General features: G+C 30.6%; 1 protein-coding gene across 1 annotated transcript; it reads left to right on the forward strand.

Annotated features, from left to right (window-relative positions):
- The first annotated feature begins 11,920 nt into the window (after positions 1 to 11,920).
- On the forward strand, positions 11,921 to 14,927 carry LOC143043708 (oncoprotein-induced transcript 3 protein-like). Its single transcript, XM_076215889.1, has 5 exons — positions 11,921 to 11,924; positions 12,637 to 12,837; positions 13,579 to 13,767; positions 14,110 to 14,172; positions 14,548 to 14,927. The coding sequence occupies exons 1-5, from the start codon at positions 11,921 to 11,923 to the stop codon at positions 14,925 to 14,927; spliced, it is 837 nt and encodes a 278-aa protein (XP_076072004.1).
- Positions 14,928 to 15,702: the final 775 nt, after the last annotated feature.

Raw genomic sequence — 15,702 nt, forward strand, 5'->3', positions numbered from 1 at the left:
GGTGAACTAGCACAATTTTAGAAGAAACTTAAAACATCAATGACAATAGGCTAACTGTGAACACTCGATACGAGCTACAGGACTATATTATATAAAAAACATTAAACATGACGCATCAAAATAAGAGTACTAGCAGTTACTGAAAGCTAGACTAAAGCCAAATACAACGTTTAACTAAATCGTGTTTTATCAGTCTAAATTATCATTTAGTACACATCTAAAGGATTTTGTTTACAGACGTAATAAACAGTGTGAGAAACGCATGACCTTCTGTTCTACCAAAACATCGATGAGCACTATCTAGGTGAATGAGTTTAGTTAGGATAAAGACCATTAGGCACTAAATTAAAAAATAAAACAAGACTTACAAACTTTAAGGTCAAAGGCTCTTATGAGACAAACGTAAAAACGCGTCGGGGTAAAAGATGTTAAGTGCTATCCATTCCTCCCTCTATACCTTTATCCAAATTGAACGTAGAAAAAAGTTCTTTTGATTCGTTTGTGTGTTTTAGGTTTTCACATTTAATAACCTGATCACGTCTATTTATTCATTACATTGGCCAATATTTAAATATTTAAGTAATTGGAGTGCAATTAAAGTATCCGTCGGCAAACTTCCTGTTTAAATTTAAATACGTTAATTGGCCCAGTAAATTTAATATATCGACATTGTTTAAATTAAATTATACAAACAAATCATAATTCATCTCCTTATCAACGAAAACAAAACCAATAAAACAACAAGTAATCCTGTTTTGGGATGCTAACACAAAAGTCGCAAAAACGGACCCCAAATCATTGTTCTGCGGTATCTATGATGCCATATAACATGTTTGTAAAGTTTCATTAAATTTGAAGAATTTTGATTTTTGTTTTACATTTCAGTCTTTTCCATGGTAACGGCGGCCATTTCTGAAATTCCAAATTCAAAAGTCAAGTCCAGATATCAAAGGCAATATTTGTTTTAAGTTTCGTGAATTTAGAAGCATTTTGAAATGTTTCACATTTTAGCAGTTTCCATGGTAACGGTGGCCATTTTAGAAATTCAAAATACAAAAGTCAAGTCTTCATAATCTAAGCAACATTTGTTATAAGTTTCTTTAAATTTGAAGCATTTTAATGTTTTTCATATTGTTTGCTGTGTCCATGGTAACGGCGGCCATTTTAAATATTCCATAGTGAAATTACTGCTGCAACTTGTTCTCTCCTTAATTATATACTATCATATAACATTAAATGTCTCTAGAATTAATATAACATTGATGTTCTGGAATGTTCCCTGAAAATTCACTCCCCCCCTTAAATTATGCCATGAAGACCTCCTACTGAAATAAAAAAAGTTCCATGTTGTAGCAGACATGTGTCTCTTAATATTCATAGAAGTAATCGTAATCACATCTACTCTACACACAGTAGAAAATTTAAGAAATATAAAAAAAATGACTGTTCACCCTGTACTAATATATTATTCAACTATATTTATAACGAATATAACGAATTGCTTACAATTTATTTTAGAAAAGTATCGATTATCAAACAATGTATTATCATAATTATCATATTTTTCTGGTTGGTCTAGGTAAACACGGTATGAGTGTGAATGTGTTGTTACACTCTTAAAATATATGCAGAAGTAGAAAAAAAACCACTCTGTTAAGATTACTTAATTAGTTTTTGTGTTTTAATTTTCGACTTAAAAATATGATAAACTAATCAGTCTATTTATAAATAGTGATATTGACCTAAATTTGCACAACCGATCTCTAGCCTTTAAATAATGCAATTCTAAAGCTTGAAGTGTATCTATAGTATCTGTTTACAACTTCCTGTTTAAATCTTTAAACGCTGTCCCAATAACATCACTATTTAGTCATTGTCACTTAAAACTAGTAATTAATGTTCTTATTCGGTACTCGATCACAATCTTTGTGTCAGCGGGAAAAAAACTGGAAAACAAGATTTGTTTAGTATGAACTATTATGGATAAACATACTAAAAGTTGCCTTTAATTGCCTACTACAACTTCATTTGAAATTTGGTTGATAGTTGTCTCGATCTCATTGGCAATAACAACACATCTTCTTTTATCATATACAATTAATATATAATTTTGGTGACAAATAAACCTCTGCAAAAACGAAAGCACGATCTGATTTAATTTTTGAAAAGTTGTGAATGGATAATGGGTCAAATGAGCTTTTCTTATTACTTGGCGTCTTCCGTCCGTCTTCCGTCGTTCGTCATCGGCACCCTTTGCTGTCGTCGTTATCCGTTAACTTTTACAAGAGTTTTCCACTTTGCAACTACTAGGCCAAATTCAACCAGACTTTGACACAATAATAATTTGGGTATATATTTCCAACAATGTGTCTGACGATCCTGCTTGCCAAGCAACATAACCGATATCGCTTAAAATATAACAGGCAGATTTGTGCTTATAAGAAGCTTAGAGAAGGCGCAAACATGTTCTTCAGGTTTATATCTATTCGCCTTAAATTGTCAGTCGAATCAGATTACCAAGTGTTGGTTTTATCTCCCAGAATTACTAGTTTTAAGGATTTTAAGCATTTTTTAGCACAATCTTGAATATCATTAGAGATAAACTATATAAAGCAATAACATGAATAATGTTCACTTAACTGAGATCTTCATTCAAGTCAACCATGAACAAATGATCAATTGTCTCTAAGGAGGTATTGCCATTTATAGTAAATTTGTTTACAATTGTTTTATTTTTTTTTGTATTTATTGTCATCGTCAGTCGCAGTTGCATCTTCTAACCCTGTATGCTAACATTCCCATGAAAATTTTAAAATTGTTTGTACGTACATTGAACGACAAATTTATGTGACGTATAAAATTTTCTAACGTCAGACACTCAAATCAATAAATGTGTTCGTAGATAGTAGATGTTTTTGTGTTCTGTTAAATTGTTCCTTTTAAAATTGTTAAACGATGATGACTGATGTACCCATATTTTGACTATGATATTTATTGTGTCTGTTTATTTAACGCATCAATGTAAAAATATCGGAAATTGATGAGACTGTCATTAAAGTGAGAGGGTTAGTGCCAGGTTTAATCCACCATTTTCTACATTTGAAAATGCCTGTACCAAGTCAGGAATATGACAGTTTTTGTCCATTCGTTTTTGATGCGTTTTGTTATTTGATTTTGCCATGTGATTATGGACTTTCCCAATTGATCTTCCTCTAAGTTGCGTATTTTTGTGATTTTACTTTTTTTCTTTTCTGAAACTACTTAGACAAACAAATTGACTACAATCATAATTAGTATATCTTATTTTAATATTTGTCCGATGATCCCGCATACAAAACAAAGTGGCTGACAGATAGAATAGAACATAGGAGTGAATTGCAAGTTTAGTCTATCATTTTTGAATCGTCAAAAATAGAGAAAATCTGAAAGGAGTAAAAATGTTCAGAATAATATTCTTTCCAAATTGTCTTAATAATTGAAGAATGAGTTATTGTCCGTAAACATGATAAATGACAAATTTTACTATTTTGCTTTCACTTTTGCCAATAATCACAAAAATTATGATTTTTCGAGAGAAACTTTTTTGTCCTAATACAATTTAAGATATATAAGATAAATAAATCACACAAATGATCAACTAGGCCATGTAGGCAGATCTGTTTTTAAAAAGATAAAAGTTTTGCAATATATTTAGTAGACTATCATTCTTTTTGAAGTGTTTGCCTTACAATGAGCCTTTAAATCTTCCTGTTTATTTGGGGGAAAAAATAAAGAAGATAGTGATGATCAAAACGCTCAGTAATAAAATACCAACATACGTAATGTCTATTCTCGTCTACAATGTTGGAGGGTGTCCTTTGTCCTTTGCATAATATGCACATAGACCAAGGTAACGACACATGCTCTTTAGGGCCTCTCGTTTTAAATATATAATTAATTTTAGCTGTCAAAATGTAGTTTGTTTTCCTTTTGCACACTATACGGAAAAACCTCATAGGATTTTTAAACGTTAAACACTAGTGTTTTTATTTTGATTATATTTAGTTTTCAAGGAAGATTAAACACTAATGTTATTGACTGAAGTTCGCTTTGTTTGTTTAAAACAAACTCTTCCCGGTTCCTTTATGTGTTTAAAGAACTCGACCCGAATAACATGATCATGATGACAATTAAACTTTTATTAGCTAAATTAAATTTAAATTATAATAATGCATACATGTAACAAAATACGATTGCAGTTTTCAATGATTTATAGCTTTTATACAAATCTTCAATACAAATTTAAGTTGGTAAATGAAAGCGAATTGAAAACAAATAGGTAAAGCAATATTGTTCTTTCAAAAAACAGAAGCACATTTTTATCAATAAAGACGTGTACAAAACAAAATATAAACAAGAAACGATATAAAAAAAAATGGAGAGTTTGTTGTTTGTATTGTTGCTGTTATTTTTTATTTTTTGTATGCTCATATGCATGGCATTCTATTATTTGTTAAAATTCTTTATTTTGAAATCTATAAATACCTCTTGACAGAAAACACATTAGAAAGAAATACGTTACTTCAAGTTTAAAATATTGATTTTCTTAGGAAATAGATACACATATATTAATGAAGCTATAGTTGTCGAAAAATTTGTTACCTTATGTTTATAGGAAGGAATTCACATTTTTGAATGAAGGTTTACGCATCAAGCCATCACGAGTTGGTTGACCGTTATGACATAACCGTTTCACAAATGATATTGGATATGTTCCTTACGTCGTAACTTCAATTCCCTTCCCTTTCATGAATGTGACCTACAGAATAAGATTATTTATCGGATTTCTTGTAAAATAAGCAACGCGACGGGTACCAGATGTGGAGCAGGATCTGCCTACCCTTCCGGAGCACCTGAGATCACCCTAGTTTTTTAATAGTTGATTATTCTTTAGTTTTCTATGTTGTGTTTACAATTGTTTGTCTGTTTGTCTTTTTCATTTTTAGTTAGCCTTTGCGTTGTCAGATTATTTTCGATTTATGAGTTCGACTGTCCCTTTGGTTTTTTTCGTCCCTATTTTACGTCTTCTTACATGTTTTACACATAACCAAATACTATTGAAATCATTCATTTTATTTAAATTCCCAACAACAGGAATAAGGTTTTCCAAACATAATTTTCAGTGTTTAGATTATTATGTTAATATTATTCTTGAAGAGGTTTTGTTGTTACTCGCTTCAAATAATGAAATTCACAAACATCGTCAATACCGATGAGGTATACGTATTGTTTATATAAATGGTGACAGTGGCATAAACATGATAACAGTTATGTCAATTTAAATTGTTCTTGTTGACGAACAGATATTACTCCGATATGGGAATACACATATACATATACTTAATAAAACCTTGGCAGATATTAACTTGGACAGTAAAGAATTCTATAAAAACAACTCTCATATTTTAAGTACATTGCATTTTTTACCCCCCTCCCTCTTCCAAAAATAAAAAGAAGAAAAACTTAAACAAAACAAAACAAACTTACAAAAACAGATAAATGAACAAATTGATATAAAAAAAAAACTGAAATTATTATTTTTTTACAAATTGTTGTACTGGATCCTTCAATCTATATCACTTAATATTTTTTTGTTAAATCGACAAATATGTTGTTCATCAAAATGACAACTTAAAATTGTCTGAGGCGCTTTTGTGTATTTTTTATCAATCGTGACTACTGCAAATCAAAGTCAACGCTTCATTGGAACCTTGAAGAACAAATCCAACTGACAAGGAGTAACATACACAATCTTCCAATTGAGTACTTGAAACAGTAGTTTAAACATTTTCTAAATTCATAATTATATTAAATATGTTATAAATCATGATCGTTACAAGCTGTTTATGACAGTGTACATGCAAGTTTCTTTCACCAGTAATGTAAAAGAGGGGCGAACGATACCAGAGGGACAGTCAAACTCATAATTCGAAAATAAACTGAAAACGCCATGACTAAAAATGAAAAAGACAAACATGTAACACTCGTAGTATATTTATTCTATCGTCTGACGCTTTCATTATTTCAAGCTCAAAATCATCTTGAAATGGTTTACATAAAATTAAGCTGAAACAATGAAGTAGAAAGATTTTACTTTGGACCTAAATGATATGTTAGACAATAAAACGCTTATTTCAAAAAGGTTAGGCTATAAAATTGAACATGTATGTTAAAGTCCAAAGTACTTATTATGAAAGATACTATTGTATACATAGATCATAAGAAAAGACATAAAAAAAGATTATTATTATCAATTGAAAAGTTATACTCAACATTTGATCAGTTAAAATAGTATTTTCTTGATAAACAATAATATTTTGGTAATTAATGTTCAGTACAACAATAATTTTAAAATTAATCTAATAAACATCTTCAGGTACGTCAGGGTTAAATGACATAAAACATGAAGAATATCTAGTCCAATTGTTTGAATCTATCTTTAACGGTATTCAATTGACATGTTTCCAACTTCCTGATACATTTCTAAAAACAACTAAATAATTTATAACATAAATTGCATGATTGCACATTGTGTGTGTTTTCCGGAAAGTGTTAATTTCAACACTTGATATCATAATCATTATCAACAAAAACCTATATTTTTATCCGTTACTTTTAAAGTCTAATAACTATATTGACTTTGACATTTTTTTGTGTTTCGTTTACATCTATTTATAGTGGTGTAAGATTAAAAGTATTTAACGGATATCAAATCGTTTACCGTGATAAAGCATATAACTATAATTGATAGCTATTAAAAACGAAAAAAATAAGCAAAATTTCTCTTTTGTCCACCTTGAGACTAATGAGTTGTCCAATTCATTCAACATATCAAAACACAAACTAGCAGAATCGAAAAAATACTCATATAAGTGTTTTTTGTTCCTCTGCATGGTTAAAAAAAGGGAAAAACAACCGATGTTACCCACAATTCAATGGAAACCTAAATTTTAAACAACAAAGAAACAACGAAAACAAATAAAAATGTCAGCAGAAAGATAAACAGAATAATTAGTTATCAAAGGTACCAGGATTATAATTTAATACTATAAAAATGAAAGTGACAACGGTGAATGTGTAAACGAAGCAATTTGGAACTAACTGATTTTAAGATAGCAATGCAATGGAAACTAATTGAAAAATTAATAAGTAGCTTCTTTTTCAACAATAGTAAAGACCAATGTAAATTACTAAAACCAATGCACTTTATTGTGTATATTTGATAATGCGAAAACAAGGACATTTTAAATGGATATACACAAAATCTAAATTAGTCATGTGACAAGCTACTGAAAATTTTCGAAACAATGTAGTATTAACTATGTTTATATTTTGGTCTTAATGTTCCTTATATCATATTACAGGAATATTTGATCAGTTTAGATTTTTTTTTCAAATTTAAGAACAATTCATATTGATATACTGCCCAACGCGACGATAACTTTAAATTCTATCTTTTAAACATCTATTACTACTTTTTGTCTCAATTGTGCATATATAATGAATAACTAGACTTATCATTTGACACTACGTGTATCTGCTTACATGTTTCCAACTTCCTGATTTGTTTCGGAAAAAAGGAATTAAATCCAAAAACAGATCAGCATTTTTATGAATTGAAATAACTACTGTAAATGTACTGATTTAAAGACGAAACCCCTATATCCTGTCAAAAAATAGAGGATTTTATCCAAGTAGTTTTTATTGTCAGTATATTTTATGATGGTTGTAAATACAATGAAATGTATGGTTTCGTTAATTGAGACAGCAATTTAACAACAACATGCATATGGAATATGTAAAATATCTGAAAATGGCAAATGCATTTGTACGAGTAATAACAATTGGAAGAAAAACGAGGTTCGGCTTATATTGATTTGATACACCTGCTTACCTGTATTTGTATCGTGAAATGGTCGATTGCAGGATAAAACATGTATCAAGTGAGGCAATATTGGACAACGTTTGTATTTAAATATGACACAGCATTCTATGCAGATGACACAATAACAATAACATGTAGATTTTTACTTGCAGTCTTCAACATAACAACAACTTTCTTTCTTTTGATTTTTTCCTACCGGTGATACCACCATAACCATTTGTCTTGACGGTAGTATTTAAGAATTCAACACAATACACAATGCACGGCCTACGTGCTTTTAACTGACAGGTGAGCATTTTAACCTGCTCATGACTGAGTTCTTTAACAATGTAAACAATTAGTGTTTGGAACAAAGTCTGGCATCTCAGGCAAACAAACAGCCAATATTATTGGTCTTATCAAGTTAAAAACCCATCTTTGCTTTGAGAAAAAGAGGGACGAAAGATACCAGAGGGACAGTCAAACTCATAGATTGACAATAAACTGACATGGTTAAAAATTAGAAGACAAACAGAAAAACAGACAAACAGACAAACAAAAGTACAGAAGACACAACATAGAAAACTAAGGACTAAGCAGAAGGAACCCCACTAAAAACTGGGGGTGATCTCAGATGTTCCGGAAGGGTAAGCATATCCTGTCACAGGTGGCACCCGGTATTGTAGTAACGTCATACGAAACATATTCGATATCATTTGTGAAACGGTTATTCCATAACGGTCAATAACTAAATGCGGTTTCGGTTATGTCATCAGTGTTGGTAGTACATGTATTGCAAGACATAACTTATACATATATACCTTGTTGATTTGTTTTAGAACGACAGGTTATTATTTTAATGAAAAGGGAAAATTACAAAAATACCACTGTCATATTTCTGACTTGGTGCAGCTATTTTCTTAATATGTAGAAATGGTGGGTTGAACCTGATTTTATACCTTTTTTGAATATTGGGTCATCAATGCTCTTCAACTTTGTACTTGTTTGGCTTATGATTATTTTGATCTGAGCGTCCCTGATGAGTCTTACATAGACAAAAGCTTTTATAAGTATTTATAGCTAGCTAACATCTAGCTTGTATGACAGTCGCATCAAATTCCATTATATTAACAACGATGCGTGAACAAAACTAACAGACAAAATAGATAAAAATATCAAAAATAGGGATACAGCAGTCTATCATGTCTATTGTGTTGTAATGTTAATCAATATAAAAACAAACAAATATGAAACAAAGAAGCACACAAAGACATTTATCAAATTAAACAAACTCGTTCGTAGCATTTTTGTTAAACGATTATAGAAACCTACCCGGTGATATGAAATGAAAAAGGCATAGAAGAACGACTTATGTTTTATCGTTGTTTTTTTTTCTTACAACTCTGACAATCGTTGACTCAGTGTTTTAATTTGATTGAATGAAAGAATATTTTATTTGCGAAAGTATAAATAACATTCTATGGCAATACATAAACAAGTATATACAATGTAAGAAAACATCAGGTTTCGGAGAACAATACATTACATAATAAAAGTACAATCAATTCACAATGCATGATCACATTGTTCAAGCATATTTCATATAATTACATAGTTCAATTATGATTAATGTCAATTTATCTTGAAGCAAATGAAAAAATTAAAACTTATTTGGACAAGAACAATAATATTTTAGTACATGTTCTAGTCGCACAGTTCTGTAGGCTGTACATATACATTTATTTGATATATGTGATAAGTATTGTGTTTTTTGTCAATTATGGTGTTACTTTCCAATATTCAATTTTGATTTGTTTTATCAGAAACAATACTTTCCTTCTTATATAAACTGAAATTCAGGAAGACGCCGTTAACGATATTAACTTTCGAAACTAAAAGGTTTTGTTAATTTTATTGCCGACTATAAGTGACATTTTCAGAGATTTATTTATAACACAAAAGTGTTTTTCATAACACTTTAAAATTAAGCCAACCTGAATCTCTTTCATGTGTCGAGTTTGAATAAACAAGAGTATAACACTATTCATTATCTTGTTTTAACTTTATCTTACCGCGGTTTTTTATCAATAGATGTTTGATTTTCGTGTAACATGTTTTTTACAATTTTACAGGTGCCAGTTTTTGATTGGTTTTACTTTCAACTCCATCAAAAGACCTATTATTCTTATTGTTATAAAGGAACAGCCACGTACCTGGTAATTTTGTTTTGGAGAGGGGATTAAATTTTATCCAGATTGCCGATGATCGAGAACAACACTGTATTGCTAGTCAAAAGAATTTGAAAAAATGAAAAATAATCTGCTTTCCCGCGGTCGAAGCATCTAGTACATGTATACATATTTTGATTCTTTTTTATGGTTAATTAGTCAATTTACATAAAAGTTGTGATGAATAAATATGTAAATATAAAAAAGAAGATGTGGTATGATTGCCAATGAGACAACTATCCACAAAAGACCAAAATGACACAGACATTAACAACTATAGGTCACCGTACGGCCTTCAACAATGAACAAAGCCCATACCGCATAGTCAGCTATAATAGGCCTAGATAAGACAATGTAAAACATTAAATAGACATTTAAATTAAAGAACTGTTCCAAATCTTTACATGTATGTACAGTATCGATTGATCTTATTGGTTGTCCATGAATGAATAGGTGCTATTTAAGAACATGTTTATAATCATAATAATACCTTAAGTCATGGCTGCATATCACACCTGAGAAGGAATATTCATTTCTAAAAACAATGTGGAGTACAAGTGCACATACAGTTGTTATCACAGCAATAATTTATCTTCCACAAGTAAATACAGGCAAGTAAACAATCATTACCATACTATCTGTATCATATATCATAAATTATCTATTTTGACTTTTAACACACACCAGCTGTTCATTTCAAAGTATTTTGAAAAAAGTAAGTTGTCCGAAACTAATTTGATTAGTTTGTAAAATCCGGACCTTTAACCTATAATATTTTCTTTTGATTTGTTTCGAATACGAATAGTGTTATCATAATAATTATACTTTCGTATATTTAACTCAAAACATTCATTAAATATTATATAGTGCAAAGCTAGTCTTAGATAGCCCGGGCTAATGAGATACAGTAAAACACAAAACTGTTCATAGGCATTGTGTCCTTTTATAAATTCATTTCGTACAGAGATCGGAATTAAAACATAGTATATTTTGAAGTTCAACTTTGACTGAATGTTGTCAAAGTGTAAAATAAATAGAAATTAACAAATTTGATTAGAAAAAATGATTGAAAAGAGTTTAAAAATGTTTTTTTCTTTATGCCTGTTATAATGTTGTCTATTAATATCAAGCCAACGATATGATGAATGCATTTCTAAATTAATACGTTAATCAAAATAAGAAAAAATTATATTAAAAATCAAAGCAATATAAATGAGACACAGCGCCCAATAAACATGTTCAATACAATTTTAGTACATATGGATCCTTCTTAAATCATTTTGGATGGGTCATGTTTAATCTGAAAAGGTAAGAATTATCTGTTTCACTCTTTCCCTTAGAACCTCTGAGATTGTGTTTTGATACTTTCTCATTTATTTCTACAGCCGATGCCTCTTTCGTGAGTGTAATATTTGTTCATCAACATATCGATAAGATAGTTGTAAATGAAATCTATATAAGACTTTTTGCCCTGGGTTTGTTTTCCTGTTATTGCATCTCATTTGTTTGAAAGAAATCATACACAAATGTTGTTATTTCGCAGGATGATGAGTTTGTCAAATTTAATAGAAGATGAGAAAGATTATTCTTATTTGATATATTTTCCCATCGCTATACATCGTACATGTCTAATATAATTTGGGTTTACTGAGAGCCCATCGTTACACATATACTGATGATTTGAGATCATAGAGCCATAACTTTGGAATTCTAAATGTTAACCTTGGTTATAATAACATATCTTCTGATAATAAAATAATGGCGGATATAAAAGAATAATTGCGAAACGATGGGTTATTTGCGGTAACTACGAGGGCGTTTATTTTTTTGTTTGATTCGTGTTCCACATACGTAAATGTTCGATGTTGTGTTTTGTGGACATATTATCACTGATCTAGTACATATTTTAGTTTAGCGGTCAGATAAAGCACGACAACGGTTGTGGGATTTTTTCATTTGGTTAAAGATCGATTGGTGGCTTTCGACTGCTATTTTTGGTCGGGTTGTTTTCTCTTTCACACATTCTCCATTTTCATTTTCAATTTTATTGATTGTCCATCAAAAAAGAGGGAGGAAAGATACTAGAGGCACATTTAATCTCATAGATCGAAAATAAACATGACAACGCCATGGCTTAAAGAAATAGTAAAGCAGACAAATAAAAGTACACAAGACACAACATAGTTGTTATTCATTCTTTTCAATGGCGCTGTTTGTTTCTCTCTAACTTTTAAAGTTCATAATGTCCCTTTAGTACATTGAAGCACCATCGTCTCCTTTTCATAACAAAAACATGTGTAGCATCTTTCGTATTTAAAATGAGAATGATGAGTTTTATGAACGTTTAGTATTCTATTCGGAATCAAGTTAAAGTTTATGTTTAAGCTGTCAACAACTGGGTAACGGTGTCAGTTTGGTATTGACATATGAGTTTTAATGTCCCATTGCATTGGTATCTTTCGCCTTTGAGTTACAGTTAACGAAGAACGTTCATTTATTTTGTAGCTGATCCATGTGACACAACAGAACATATAACAGACTGGCAGCGATCTGTAGCATTTGCAACTGATACTACACAGATATGTGATAATATTCTTGCTGAAGGATGGTATAGAGTTATAAGTGGTGCAGGAGAGTTGATGCCAACAGAATGTCCAGTAGGCGGATTACGATGTAATACCGCCAAACCAATCTATCTATATACTGGTGAGATGATAAAGCTGTAATAAAAATGATAATCATTTAGCGATTAGTTTATAAAATAATACTCAAATCTAGAAATAACATAGATATAGGAATATGTAGTATAAGTGCCAATGAGACAACTCTCTATCAAATTAACAATTTATATACGAAATGTTCATTTGATCATACTATTTGATGCCTGGCTTTCTTCGTGAATTTCCGATTTCTAATCGAGCCACAATGATGAGATTTATGTTAACAGTACACTTATACATCGTGTCATATAATATACTTGAGAATTCTTAAGCTGATATCCAGAAAACATAGTCTGGAGCAATACCGAAACAGACCTGGTCTTTACCAAGCTATTAGTCCGCATTTTACATGTTTAAGGAGTTATTTGTATTAACTATTAAAGTAGTATTTTTTGTAATTTTTTTTTGGAAAGACTTATAATGTGATACCTACCTCATAGATTACCGTAGCCATATTCAATACAGGTAAAAAATCACTTCTTTTGTTTTCAAGGCTCTAAAGGTTCAAACTTCAATTTGGACGTCCAGTAAATGTTTGCAAGCTAAATAGATGAGTCGCATAAGGACGAAACACCAATCTGCCGTAACAAATGATACACCTGATGCATTTGATGAGTTTTATAGACTCTTTCTAATCAATGATTGGCTGAAATTTTCATTAAGCACTACATAAATATCTTTATAGTTGGCATCCTTAATTCAAGAATATATGTATTCATGTTTTAAGATGATTTACCTGCTGGAGAGAAAGCCTACCCAGCTGTTGGTGTAACAGTTACAAGAACAGCATTTGCTTCCAACTATGATGGTAATTGTAAGCATACCGAATACGAGATCCAAATAAAGAACTGTGATGGGTACTATGTCTATTTCCTCAAAAGTATAACGGGTGGATGTACGTCAGCCTACTGTTTTGGTAAGAATTATTATGCATTTTGTTAAACTGATTTCTCAAAATAACTCTTGAAATTGTTATCAATATAAACTACAATTTTTAATTACACTTTCCTTATCTCCTTCCCGGCAGTTGAGGTTCCGTTATAAATTGAATAACCGAGGACATTTGGTTTTCGATGACAGGCAAGAGGAACTATTTCAAATTGTTATTCAAAAGCTTCTAAACGAATTAACGTATTGTGTTATTGTTCGTTTTTATCACTAAAACAAATCATTTGTGTTTACCTCTTTGAATTCACTTTAGAACAGTGTCCATACTTATAAATGTTAACTGTCATACTTTTTTTTTATTATATTTTAGGTAAAGAACTTCCATGCGAAAATGGCACGACATCTGAAAACGGATTTTCACCAGGATGTGATAGTATGTACATATAACAAGTTTGATTAGTTAAAAATGTAGCGTTTTTGTAACACCCTATAAGCGTTCTCAATTGTAAATATAGAGAAATTATTTTCTTTAATTGACATGTGTGTGCTAAAACTTTTTTTTTTAATTTCTTTGTAAATCTGCGTTTAGCAACGATTTTAAACTATGTTTTTTACTGAACATGTTTTTCGATTTCACTGGCTCACCCCCGGTTTTGCATTATGACTTAATTTGTTTTTGGCCTTGTTCATCATTTCGTCATCATCAGTTTTCTTCAATGGCAATATCTTATTTTTCACTTGTGAGTTTTGAAGGTCCATTTGGTATATTCTTTTGTGTTGACGAATGTGATCATTATTTTCTGTTTAGCGTTTCCCGATGTAGATGTGACACCGTTTGTTAAAGCTACACTTACTGAGACAGAGGCTGATAGTGGGTTTGGGGTATTAATGGTTTACAGTAAGGCAACTTTTGAATGTCATGCAAATGACTTAACAGATGGATACAAATATAAAACACGATGGTATATCAATGATATTGAGATGACAGACGCCGTTGTGGAAGGATTGTCAAAAACAGATGTAGAGGCAGGTTTAGGTCGTATGTTAGAAGAACACTGGACATCGGCTTATAAGCCTAATATGATAGTCAAGTGTGCTATACAAGTAGGAGGAGACGGATTTGGAACATATGGACCACAACACAATTCAGACGTGTTTTTTGCAGGTTTAAAGGTTTGCATAATTTGAAATTAGTTGAAATTAAAGTTTTCAATAAACATTTGAAATATATGTAGTTTAGAAAAAAGAAAGAAACAAAAAACGGAAGAAAACGAAAAAAAAACCGAGCTCTTAAGAAAATTAGAAACGATATAAGTCCTTAATGAAATGGCAAAATCAAAAGCTCATACACTTCAAACGATTTGAAACAACTCTTGAATCTGATAATAGCATTTTGGTATTAATCATTGTAACGTTACAATTTTTTAGGACCAACAGAAGCACAATTACCTAGAAATGAAAAGGGAGTAAATTTATAATATGCTATTTTTATATATACATTTGTACATGTTTATATGGAAACCCATGTCTACAAATGCGAGCACATCATTCCACATGTAAGGTATATTTTTACATAACATCGTGATTAATACTATTCAATAAATTGCTTTAATTGTTTAGATCGACCCATCATCCTCCAGAGATTATCAAGTGTTTGAGGGAGAAGAGTTACATATTCCAGCAGAACTTACCATGCCTTTATCATGCTCCTGGCCTAAAAATGCGTATGTCTAATAATTAACATAAAATTTCAACACGAGGAAAAGATGAATAATCAAATTAATCTGTATCAATTATTGTGAAAAGTAGGCTAAAAGCAGAATCGACGGTATAAAATTATAAAAAAATGAACTATAAAATATTTTAATTAAAGATTTCAAGACTAAGGAACAATTATGAACAATTATGAATTGTAAATTCGATTTTAGGGCACGTATTTCCCTCAAAACAGTCCATATTTATA

This window comes from Mytilus galloprovincialis, chromosome 8, assembly GCF_965363235.1.
Source record: "Mytilus galloprovincialis chromosome 8, xbMytGall1.hap1.1, whole genome shotgun sequence".
Classification (NCBI taxonomy): Eukaryota; Metazoa; Mollusca; class Bivalvia; order Mytilida; family Mytilidae; genus Mytilus; species Mytilus galloprovincialis.

Excerpts from the sequence above, each read along its gene's own strand:
- LOC143043708 (XM_076215889.1), top strand. Across the intron at positions 12,838-13,578 it reads ACCAATCTATCTATATACTG|ATGATTTACCTGCTGGAGAG; the intron begins GTGAGATGATAA and ends TCATGTTTTAAG. Across the intron at positions 13,768-14,109 it reads TACGTCAGCCTACTGTTTTG|GTAAAGAACTTCCATGCGAA; the intron begins GTAAGAATTATT and ends ATTATATTTTAG.